This window comes from Pseudochaenichthys georgianus, chromosome 13, assembly GCF_902827115.2.
Source record: "Pseudochaenichthys georgianus chromosome 13, fPseGeo1.2, whole genome shotgun sequence".
Lineage (NCBI taxonomy): Eukaryota > Metazoa > Chordata > Actinopteri > Perciformes > Channichthyidae > Pseudochaenichthys > Pseudochaenichthys georgianus.
In genome coordinates this window covers 15,934,387-15,947,263 of record NC_047515.1, presented here as the reverse complement: position 1 = coordinate 15,947,263, position 12,877 = coordinate 15,934,387, and the positions used below count along the sequence as shown (strand labels likewise).

The 12,877-nt window shown below is 39.3% G+C and overlaps 1 protein-coding gene across 3 annotated transcripts in view; it reads right to left on the bottom strand.

Moving 5' to 3' along the window:
• LOC117457898 (cell adhesion molecule 2-like) overlaps positions 1 to 12,877 on the bottom strand; it is a 174,297-nt gene that overhangs the window by 27,606 nt on the left and 133,814 nt on the right. For all 3 annotated transcript variants that reach the window (XM_034098162.1, XM_034098164.1, XM_071205242.1), the window contains one exon: positions 2,860 to 3,009. In XM_034098162.1, coding sequence (XP_033954053.1) covers positions 2,860 to 3,009 — 150 coding nt within the window. The remainder of the gene's footprint in view (positions 1 to 2,859; positions 3,010 to 12,877) is intronic.

Genomic DNA, 12,877 nt, shown 5'->3' with positions numbered 1-12,877 from the left:
TGTAGGACGCACTGCTGGGATCATGTTATACACTTACCTACCTGAGGAGTCCCAGCGGCTTACAAACTAATAGTGCAGCATTGTGATCCTTATGGTAATTTAATTGCAACATGCACTAAAAAAGGTTAATTGAGTCGCATTGTCATTGCTGGACATTGTCCTTGCCAGAAAGATTTTGGCATCAGCAGTTCATTTTCGCTCCCCTTCCAATTGTCAATGCTTATTTTACCAATCTATTTTCCAAACATTATTCAGGTACCTTAAGTGGCCGAAATGTAACCAAACCATTTTGGCAGATCAGATAATGGGCAGCTTTGAAAAGCACTGACAACCAATCATCAGGTATTAAAGCTTGCATTACTGGCACTTGTGTATGAATAATGTTTGATGCAAAACATACACATGCTTGCTTTTCTTATTGATACACTGAAGTAGACTTAAGGTATTCAGGGTCATTATAATTCTAGAAGGACACCGAAACCCCTTTTGTCCTTGGCTCCAATAGGCTTTTTCATATTCTCATTTGTCAGACCTGAATTCAAATGGAGCAAATTATTGTCAGGGCAAAGATCAGATTTTGTCTTACTTTACCCAGCAGCTGTCAGACCCAATATATAATATGAAACTTACAGATGTTTCTCTTTACTCCACTTCACAGCTGTTTAAATGAATTTACTATAAAAGTTCATTTTAATAGTCTTTTCCTTCCATCCTATATTCATTCATGCTCCAATCCCATCCAGACAAATGCCCCTTATCTTTAATACCTAGCTTGAGGGAGAATAGATTTAAAAAAATGCCTTACAATGCATTTAGTCTAATTTAAGACAGAAAATCAGATGTCTATCCTCATTACTTGTGCAGTATATGTTGAGCATTTGAACTCACACATTAGAGTATTTAGTATATTAGTAGAATTTCCTTGGGGTCACGCATGCACAATGACAACCTACCTTTGTGGGGAGAGAATGAGAGAAAGTTGTGCATCAAACACTAACATATGGCCACGCTGTTATGAACACCCATGGGGATGTTGTAAGCAGAGAGGTGGACAACAAAGACAACAGACAGAGACAACAAGCACAGGGAAAAGAAAGGATGCATCTAAACAGCAGGTAAAAAAAGATAGCAACATCTAAACACTGAGAACAAGAGAATGCAACATAGCTGCATTAATCTAATCTACTCACTGACAGCCGTCTATGACCAGATGTTCATCAGAGGGAGGAAACAGCCTGCCTCAACCTCAAGCAGTCTGCCGCTAGTTGTTGGACTGAGAGCTAGCACAAGTGTGACTCTAACATTTCTCATTGGCTTCTACAAGAAGGCACAACAAATGGGGGAAGAAGGACAGTTGCAGCCCTTTGCCAAGCAATTAACTGGTGATTTGGCAGAGTAGAGATTTCTTCCCAGGTGTCCCACTCTCTTCCCCACATGAAGCCTGTTGTTCCACACCTCCCATTTCTCCTGATGGCCTCACAAGCATCGTATTCACTGTGCCAATAAAGCCTTTCATTTGGCTGTTTAAAAGGAGATCGAGAGGAAGTGTTCCAATACTTAGCCCTGGCAACCTCTGCTGAGTAGACTACATTATTTTTGTCATCCATATTGCTGAGGAAAAAATAATCTATCATGCAATATAAATGGCTGTCCAAGAAGGGCGAAGTGGCTCTAACATACTCTCCAAACCCTCCTAAAATGCTTATTACAGCGGCATTCTGGGTAAAGGTACAGATTATGACTTTGCATTCAGGAGATGAGAAATATGAATAAAGCAAAGATAGATTGCTTTATTGAAGGCAAATGAAACAACCAAACAATGTTATTTGAATGATGTGTTACATTTTTTAGACGTTTTTTTGTGATAGAATTGAGTGATTTTTAAAACTGGTTGTGTTAAGTCAAATATGTGCTTTATCGATTCTACGTAAATATAATAAGGATTTTGGCTTGAATCCAGATGCTTAGGACACATTTAACATGCCATTCACATAAGAGTTTCTTAAGATTTGGTTAACTTTCATTTAATTGTATTTTGAAGTAATGTCTTCTAATAAAACACCTTAGACCTCATTACTAAATCCAATCACTTGCGAGAGAGGGAAAGAATTTATTCAAACCAGACTGTGAGTCTCTTTCTGTTGGTTCACTCTGGCGTCTCTCTCTCCTATCAATTGTCATTCAAAGGAAAAGCTAATCTTCAATCATTGAACCAATGATATTGTATTAGCAGCTACAGCATAAAGGAAATGGGTAATATGCTGTGAGAAACACTGAAATATGAACACACCCAACTCTTACAAGACCAGTCCACTGTTATACTCCCTTTCACCCCAATTCCAATTTATCACCTCCAGACTTTTGTCACCTTTAAATTGGGTTTGGCTGGTGAGAGAACATTATAATTAATTCTGGCTAGGTCTTTGTTTCACGAGGTTGCAACAGTGTGCTTCTTTTTGTCCTTTTCCAGTGACATCCAAACAGCAATACAAATGTAGGGCAGCTAAACTGCTAATTAAGCTAAATCATCTCACAATCCACAGGCGTTACTGTGTTGTAGACAACACTGTCAGTGTTGCATGATTACAAAAGTTCAATTAAAAAACAGCGTATTTCTGTTTAGTGTGTGCCCTGGGACATCAATGGAGACATACATTCATTAAAAGTCTGTGTCTTCCCTCTTATCCTGCCTTTTTCCTGTATTCAGTCAAATTGTGTGCTCACAGGCAGGCAGAGACAATTTCGCTCATTCCAAATTTCATTTCCAAGACTTCTGCTGTAATGGAGTGTGGTTAAGACGTCTTTATCATATCTCGTCATTTTATCATTACAGCCATTATCCTCAGGAATATTACTCACCTTTCTTGTCCCCAAAGAATAGGGTCTGTTGTGCAGGGTTTGACCACTGGAGGGAAGTGTTATCATTGTAATCCACACGACAGGTCATGTTGGCTGAGCCCCCCTCCACCACGGTCACATTCTGAGTTATGGGGAACTGACCTTGTCCACCTGTTGGATCATAAAAACAGAGTCTGAGGTCATGACCATGATGTGAATAAATTGCTGTGTTGGACTGGTTGTCTTTTTACTAAATCACATGAATGTACCATTCAGACTTGATATATTTCAATGTTCATTTCCCGTCACCCTCTCGCCCAATTAGATGATGTCTTCATTACATCTCTGTGAACCAAATATAACTTAATGGAGGCTGGGTTGACATGGACGCCAGCCTTGGACAGCTGTTGGTGCTAGAAAACAATGGTGTTTTTTTTTTTTTTACAATGGAGGCAATGGTAGGTTTTACTCTCCCAGAGCGCCTTCCTCGCTGCCTTATTGCAGGGCCCTAATTGGTAGCATGGCCTAATTAGAGGTAGTCATGTTCTGCAGTAGAGTCTAGAGCTGCAGCTGGGTGGTAAATTGACACATAATCCTAGACACTGTGGGCCTTCGATCCGAGCGACTGTCTTGCCCTGAAACAGCCGCTCGTCACAGTGTGCAGAAGACATCCAAATGAGGCCTAATCACCCAGCCTTGCTGGATTTTACCTTCTTATTCCACATTTGTACTTGTCGCCTCAGCAAAGTCCCCTAATTACATTGTAGAAGAGTTTCCTGCCTATGTTTTATTGAACTCTGGCAAGCTTCAGAAACAGATGTCTAAAACCAATACTCTTTATTTGTGCGAACACAAGTGAGGCTTAAAATGAGGCTGACCAGAAAGGCCTCTTTAGGGATAACAGCAGTTATTAGCAACCGTGTTAGAGTTTTTGAGTACATGCTTGAGGCTAAATCCGCTGCATTATCACTGACCATGGCTAATCTTTGATCATGTGTTCTCCTGATTTCACAGATCTGCTTTGTTTTCCTCTTGTAATGTGCCTTGATATGAAGGTGACATTGTCTCTGCCTCTCCCAGGTACACTTCACCACGGGGACTTTTCAACTAAGGGAGCAGCTGTCTGCCTCATTAGTCCAGCTCAAATGGTGGAGCAGAGGAGATTGGGCCAGCCAGAGGTCTGTGGACCTTCCTTGACCTTCATTGTCCTGATGGAGACCATTGTCAGCTACAGTATTGGTGAAGGTACTTACTTATCTGCTCATTACATATAATCACACAATATCACATCAACAAAAAACATTTCATCCTGTCATCATTACAATATTTGAAATGCAGTTGGCTGGATCAGTAAATTGTCGTGCAAAATCAGCTATGCATGTCATTTTAAAAAGGGAAATGGATGGGAATTAATTGTATGTGGAGAACTATGCAGAGGTGTTGTTGTCAGTTCTTGCATAACTTTCTACTCTTTTGTCATATCATCTACCCGACCATCTCTTCAGCCTGTCTCCAGTGTATACGGCTCACGGCAAGAAATAAAAGGTAAAAACCCAAAGAGTCACGAATATGGGTTGGAATATACTACACAATCCTTCAAGTTTTGGTCAGGGTATGTACGATTTCATTAAAAAGTGCTTTTTTAAATTCCATGTAATTATCCCTGCGAGGCCAATAAAGGCTGTTCACATAATCAGTCACAAGGCCCTGTCTTGATGTCTTGAGCATCGTTTGAAAAGAAGTGTCGGTGCAGGTTACAGTGCACTGCAGCTTACTGAGCTTCCCTTAATACATTCATGACATTCCAGTCTTGACATTCTGTAGCAGCCTAGAGTGTGGCAAATGCTGTCCTTTCTGTGGAAACATAATCCCCAGCGCCGACTACAGACTGTATTTCATTTTTATTTGAGATGGTGATTGCAGCCTCCCTCTCCTCTGTCATCATCCTTTTGGACCTGTCTGCTGCATTCGACACGGTGAACCATCAGATCCTCTTTCGCACTCTCCAAGAACTTGGAGTTTCAGGCTCTGCACTTTCCTTCCTCACCTCATACCTCAAAGACCGCACCTACAGGGTTACTTGGAGAGGGTCCGAGTCCGACCCTTGTCAATTAACTACAGGGGTCCCTCAGGGCTCTGTTCTTGATCCCCTCCTCTTCTCCTTGTACACAAACTCGCTCGGATCAGTCATTAGCCCGCATGGTTTTTCATACCACTGCTACGCTGACGACACCCAATTAATTCTGTCCTTTCCCCGCTCAGAGACCCAGGTCGTCGCACGCATCTCTGCTTGTCTAGCTGACATCTCTCAGTGGATGTCTGATCATCACTTCAAGCTCAACCTTGACAAGACTGAACTGCTTTTCCTTCCGGGAAAAGATTATCCCACTCTTGACCTAACAATCAACATTGGCCCCTCTGTTGTTTCCCCGACTCAGACTGCAAGGAATCTGGGTGTGACCCTAGATAACAAACTGTCCTTCACTGCAAACATCGCTGCTACAACCCGCTGCTGCAGATATACGCTCTACAACATCAGGAGGATGCGTTCCCAGCTGACCCAGAAAGCGACGCAGGTTCTGGTCCAGGCTCTCGTCATCTCACGCCTAGACTACTGCAACTCCCTCCTGGCTGGTCTACCTGCATGTGCCATCCGACCTCTGCAGCTCATCCAGAATGCAGCGGCTCGTCTGGTCTTCAACCTTCCTAAATTCTCCCACACCACGCCGCTCCTCCTCTGCCTTCACTGGCTTCCGATAACTGCTAGAATCCACTTCAAGACAATGGTACTTGCGTACCATGCTGCGAATGGATCTGGCCCTTCCTACATCCAGGACATGGTTAAACCGTACACCCCAGCACGTGCACTCCGCTCTGCATCAACCAAACGGCTCGCTGCACCATCGCTGCGAAGGGGACATTACATTACATTACATTGCATTTAGCTGACGCTTTTATCCAAAGCGACTTACAATAAGTACATTCGACCAGGAAGACACAACCTTGAAGAAAACAGAATCATATAAGTACATCAGGTTTCATAGAGCCAAGTATTTCAAGTGCTACTCAACTGGCTATAGATAAGCCAGTCCTTTATTAGTATATAAGTGCTCTGTTAGCAGTTCTTTGTTAGTAATTCTATCGCTCGAGGTGACCCAAGGGACCCACAGGGCACTTATATACTAATAAAGGGCTGGCTTATCCAAAGCCAGTTGAGTAGCACTTGAAATGTTTTTGCTCTATAAAGCCTGATGTACTTTTTGATTCTGTTTTCTTCAAGTTTGTATTTTGTTGGTCGAACGCACTTATTGTAAGTCGCTTTGGATAAAAGCGTCAGCTAAATGCAATGTAATGTAATAATGTAATGATTGGAGGGCCTTACTTCTACAGTACAGCACAAAACAATATTCCAGAAAGAAACATAACCATAAGTAGTGCTGTGTGACCGTCTACTCTGACCTCACTTAAATATAAATATCTTCAGGTGTGTTCGGCAAGGAAGGATATTTCACTGACAATATTCAATTTAACTTGTGGCATATTTTTACTAAAAGACGTGCTACATTGACTTACCATTCTGTAATCAGAGGATAATATATTTGTATTATCTTGGTACGGGGTAAAGCCATAATTAAAGGTAATAACTAGATCATATTTTTGTAATAACAAAAAAAGTATTTGTAATGGTGCTTTACTCCAGTAACAGAGTGATATAGGTAAAAAAACATTAGAACAATAATACAAAAATAACCTAAAAATGAATCAATAATGATTTAAAGATCTTACATTGTACACCTGCACAAGCGTTTTACTTGTTTTAAAATGTGTGGGCATGCAGACTGTTTGACTGACATCTATCTTGGCACTTTTAGGATTATACATTTTGGTGTTTAACAATTGCCATATCTATTGTTGAAAGATATACTGAACTTTTCATACCTGAGGTGTATTATAAACTGCTTTTAAGATGCAATACAATGTCCTCCACAAAGGAAAGATGCATTTTTAAATAACGGGCACTGCCTATTAAATGAAAGCTGCTAAATGTGTGATTTGAGCATTTCTACACCGATTGACATTTGGATTGTCTAATTTATTTACAAAAGAAAACTATTGGCTTATATATATATATATATACAAATAAAGACTATACATGGTGGCTTAACCGTGACAAAAACAATAAATACTTATGGCCAGAAAAGATACAATAAAAGCTTCAAAGTAAACATGTAGATTATGTTGAGCCATGGCTGTGATTTCTGTAAGAGCCTGCCAGTGAAAGGGAACAAACATCTCTGACGAATAATGGAGGTATGAAGGTTGTCTGCTCCACTCATGATCCAAGACGACTCAGTGAAGTGCAGTGATGTAATGAGGAATAAACCTGCACTTTTGCAATATGCCTTTGGGGAGGGCATATTGCCAACTCTAAAACACAAAGCATATCAGTTCTACACATTAAAGGACTTCAATGCTGGGCATTTCTGTATCGCTTTCATGCACTTAGATGTATTATACTGAATAAGAGGGAACTACTTCTTTTCCATCAAGGCCAGGTACTGTTTGCCAGCGTGCGCATATTTACAGACAGCTTTTAGACATTCAACCTGCCTGCCATGAAAATGCCAAGGCTGTGAATAGTTGAGGTGAGGATTGAATAACCCGAGATATCTTGATGAAAGTTGCGGGTGCACTCTGAAACATGAATACCATTTGCTTTTTTTTCTTTCATGTTGGTAACTCTCCTACAGTATGAAGTGCTTTAGTAAAAAAAAAATGATATGTGTGATAAGTCACATAAGTATTTTCTCTGCCTCTTTCTCTTTTCAATTGAGCATCCCTATGGCTTTAGAGGAATCGGAGGTAAATAATAAAACATTGATGAACACTGAACTCAAAATGAACTTATTTTTGCATATAAATGGAAGTAAATCAATTAAACTCGAAGCTTTTAATCAATTTGTTTTTGTGTGTACTGTAGGTGCTTTTAATCAAAACATTTCCACCATCAGCCTGCTTACGGCCTAAGCCTTAAAGCTATAATTGGTCCCTTGGCAGTGCTTTCCCCTTTCACAATGTTTTTCTTTTTTATGACGGTCACATAGATCTGAGAGCTGCTGTATTTTTCTTCTTCTTAGTGCTAAAGCTAAAAGCCCACTCCAGTGAAGGCTGGCAATATCACCCTGAGCCGGGAGATTATGGTCCGGCACATTCAGGTGGGCCACCAGCTCGCTGATCATCAGTCACAATGTCAGCACAGATGAGATTAGTCAAGTTGTTTGCTGTGCTTCACAGTCAGAATGCTGCTGACACATCTCCACACTGTGACATTAACTTTCATACAGAATCAAGTGACACTGCCTCATGAATCAAATATGTACCTGCAGAGCTGAAATGAGGTAGAAATGTAACTTGGGAAGAGAGGATAGCGTCTCCATTGTAAACACATGTTTAATGATTTGATTAGATTTACAAGGGGAAACCACAGACACAGCTGTCCGCTAAAACAAAGGCTAGATGTAATTGTCCGCCCTTCATCTCTGCACATTTTAGCGTGGGATGTGCAGCAGGTGTAGAGTATAAATATGAATACAGATGTCCAGAATGGCTGGCTGTTGAGTATGTGCATTAGTGATAAACTATTTTATTTTCATCTCAACCAGCCGCTCTTCATGCTGTTATCAGAATGCAGCACAGATCGTAGCCTGATGGAATCTGAGTCTGACAATATTGGAAGCCAATAATACGATACTTAGGTTATTGATTTTCATAGTTGCTGGGTGGGAATTGTATGAATGTGAATTTGACTGTGATATAAATCTTTATGACTAATCTTAAAGGGAGGATTAAGAGAGCTGGCCGATGAATGTGAATAGAGTGCTTTATTATTATTGATGATGATATGGAAATCTTTTGGTTCTGTTTTGATCCCATGGAAAATAAAGGCATGCTGGGAAAGCCAGTCTTAAAACCATGTTGCATACATCATTTAACCGACTCCTCTAATGACCAGTGATCCAGGGGGTAAGGTGAACATCTCTGTTGAGGAGCACAGAGAGTAGGAAGAATGAGCCATACCACCACAAAAGCCTTTCTCAGTTTCAGCTGACTGCACCAAATAATGGAAAGCAGTGCCTTGATGAATGGCTGGAGAGCAGTCAAGCACACCACTGCAGAATAAACTGTAAACTGCAGGCAGGATACAAAGAAAACAAATAACTCAGAAAATAGTTGAAGAAATAGCCAATGCCTCCATTCATTATGGATAAATAACAATTATTAATATTCATATGAAATTAATTTGAGGCAGTTTATCAAACCAAGTTCACCTCTGGCGCCTGATTCTACGACAGCATCAGTGCAAACAAAGATGTCGGAGGTTCTGAGCTCCCTTCTGCATGCTAATGAGTCATGGCAATGTCATAGGGTGCCGGGAAATGACAAAAGATGTCTCCCACAAATCAAACATATTACACTGAAAACTCACTTTGGAAATTGATTTGTTGGTATTGCAATGACAAAGCTGCCAATACGTTCACATAGGGCTCCATTGATATTTTAATAAATTACTGTGTAACATAAATGCACGTACATATTTGTCTCATATACAGTAAGACTGATACGTTGTTGACTTGATCATTTAGGTAATACCTATGGAAATCATGTCTTGAGTTTTATTTTAATTATGTTCCTTAAACTAAATAGTAAGGTACAAACATGAATGGATGAAAGTTCTTAAATGCAAATGAATTAAATGTGTTTTATTCCCAATAACAAATTAGTAGGCTTTGATATACCTACAAATAAAATGACTTTATTCTACATAAAGGTTCCTTTTTCTGGATAGAGTTTGAAAAGTATCTTGAATCTCGTGTGAACAGTAACAGTAACATATGCGTAATTATTTTCATGGTTGTCTGTTAATTATGCTAAATCTTATCCAAACTACATTTCTCATTTGTGTGCACAGTAAATCTTGTGAAACGGAAAACTGTATTAATAATAATGCAATAATGGTCACAAGGTATTTAAGGAGACAATATACTCTTGAGAACACAGTCATTAATCACTGAAATTACTATGAGTTGACAAAATTAATAATAATAATTAATTGGCTTACTACGCCGTGGCCTATTTGCCAGCATGTTGGGAGAAAAGGAAGTTGAACATCTGCAGTGTATAAATATTCCATTTAATTAAAACGTGAATCCTCTTGTGGTGTGCATTCCTTGGTGGAAGGAACAAGAAATAATGGAGCTTGCCGCCTCCCAAGTGAGACAAATACACAGGAAATATTGGTGAGTATTTTTTCCAGAGTAATTACTATTTTGCTCTGAGATAGTGATATTTAATCATTTTGGAGTGTATTTATTACTCATAGCTTCTAGAGTGCGATCAAAAATGCAGAGTCAATTCTATTGGAGTCAAACCATGACCACGCTGTAACGGAGGTGATCTTTGGGGCCGTAGATCTCGGTTTCTTATATTATATAGCTTCATTATTGGCGAAGTATATTACTTTGTTCCACGCTAAAACATTGCACAGGAAGCATACATCTATGTCATGTATGCATCTATTTGTCACAATCTGTCTATGTTTTAGTTTGTCTGTCTCTGTTTCCTGTTGTAGTTTGAAAAGTGTTCCCCCTCCCGTCTTGTCTGTTGCTGGTGATTGTGTTCACCTGGTGCCCCTGTGTTTTCTCCTCCCTCCTCACCTGTGTCTTGTTGGTTTGATTAGTCCCGTGTGTATTTAGGTTCTGTTTTCCTGTTAGTGTGTGTGAGGTCCTTGTTGCTGGTGGTGACTGTGTTCACGTGAGACAGTCATATTGAGGATGTGTATCATGAACCACAGCGATGAATAAATGCCCACACCGGGTTGTATTTTAACCCTCTGCCTCCTTGCTTGGTCGGGCCGCTCAATGGTCAGCTTCACACACGCCCACTCGTGTTACTTAAGCACTTTGGTTTATTGACCTTTTTTATTATAAAGATCATTATGGTTCATTATTCTATTCTGAGTAAAATTACCTTCTATTTGGAGTAAAATGACATTCTATTTGGAGTAAAATGACATTCGATTGGAGTGAAATGACGTTCGATTGGGAGTAAAATGACATTCTATTTGGAGTGAAATGACGTTCGATTGGAGTGAAATGACGTTCGATTGGAGTGAAATGACGTTCGATTGGAGTGAAATGACGTTCGATTGGAGTGAAATGACGTTCGATTGGGAGTAAAATGACCTTCTATTATGAGTAAAATGGCAGTAGAGTTGTTTTTAATATACACTACATAGAGTAAATAACCATTAAGCAGAGTCAAATCTAAGCACATAATAGAGTAAAATGAACTCTAAAAATACAACTCTGAACAAAGAGTACATTTTACTCTATATAGGTTGGGACCAAATATAATATTTTTAGAGTAAAATTGTCTTCAATTTGAGTCAATTTTACTCAGATAAATTTACTGCGTGTAATGCCAATATAATGTTCAGCTGGTGATGTATATTGGCCAGAAAATCCTTAGAAAAACATCAATATTAAAACAGCATAAATACAGCATTGCATGCAGTACATATACTGTACTAATATATTTTTATTTGAGTCAATTTTACTCAGATACATTTACTGCGTACAGACAGCTCTCAGTTCCAACTCAGTATAAAAGTTTTGTAAAAGTGTGCCTTACAATTTGCTCTCAATATCCTGTTGGATTCCCAGTGTGACTCCTCTTTCACTTGTGTTGGATTAACTTATCCTCACTTGGCTCAGTCACTTTCTCCTCAAGGACTAATAGACACTTTCACACATGACTCCTAGATCAGTTCAGCCAACATTATACCTACTAAATTCTTCAAAAGGTCACATAGGTTGTAACACCACTGTAAATTGCTTCAGGAATAATGGTAATGTCACATATTTTACAATCCAGTGAAGCCTTTTCTGAAGGAACCCAACCTTGATTCAACCTTCTTTACTAACTAAAGACATACAGTATATACCCGTTATTTTCCTCAAAGAATCTAACAAGAGATCATTAAAAATAATTAAGACATTCCAAGTGCTATTAAATAAACATTTATTTGAACATTTCCAATTATTTCCTCAAGCACTGAAGACATCCTGCTAAAATGTAAGAAACATTTTATGTGAGATGCGACACTGAAGAAAAGTGGTCTTCCTTGGTAATAGGCCTACTCCAGCTTGTTGTGAAACTAAAATATGAAATGTTTCTATTGAAACATGACCCATTCCTTCTCATCTTTAGTTACATTTGGTACACCAAGACTTAAGGCCAGTTTTATTGTCATTCAATTACAAGTTAGAATCATGGATAGATCCTTCTAACACTACGTTAGTGATAGCGCTCTACTATATGTTAGTACAAAAACAAACTATAATATTCTGTATTTAAACTCTAACAAGGTGGACTTTCTTTTAAAAAACCTTCTACCGTCAATTAAAGTTTGAATGTTGGGCGGCAAATCCTCATTTTAGCCAGGTTTTTCTTCAACATAGGAATCCTGAGAAAATAAAATTGTTTTATTAATGCAGAGAGTACAACTTTATATCTTTTAAATAGCTTATTATTACTATTACATCTTCTTTTTTTTTATCACTTTCATGCTTTCTTTCTATGGTGTAAAGAAGAATGCCTACTTTAGGCAACATTTGAATTGGCATGTATATATAACATTGACATGACTTTCTTCCAGTTTTAGCAAACAACTCGACATCCAGCCAGGCTTTTGGCCAGGTCTAAGTGAAGGAGCCATGACACCCGCTTTGGCAGCCATTCTTTCTTTTTATATCTCATATCAAGATTTTATTGATAATTTGTCATGGTTTGTCGAGGCCTTGCCCCCAGCTATCTCTGACCTTTTGAGTCAGAGAGCAGCTCTGACACCACAGGCAGGGCTGCTGGCTGCTGAAGGTCCAGGCTCAAGATGAAAGATGGCTGGATTTCACTGAGGACACCTACGCTGCAAAATGTCCTGCCAGACAGGCTCTGACTGCTAAATCAGCAACATCCATCC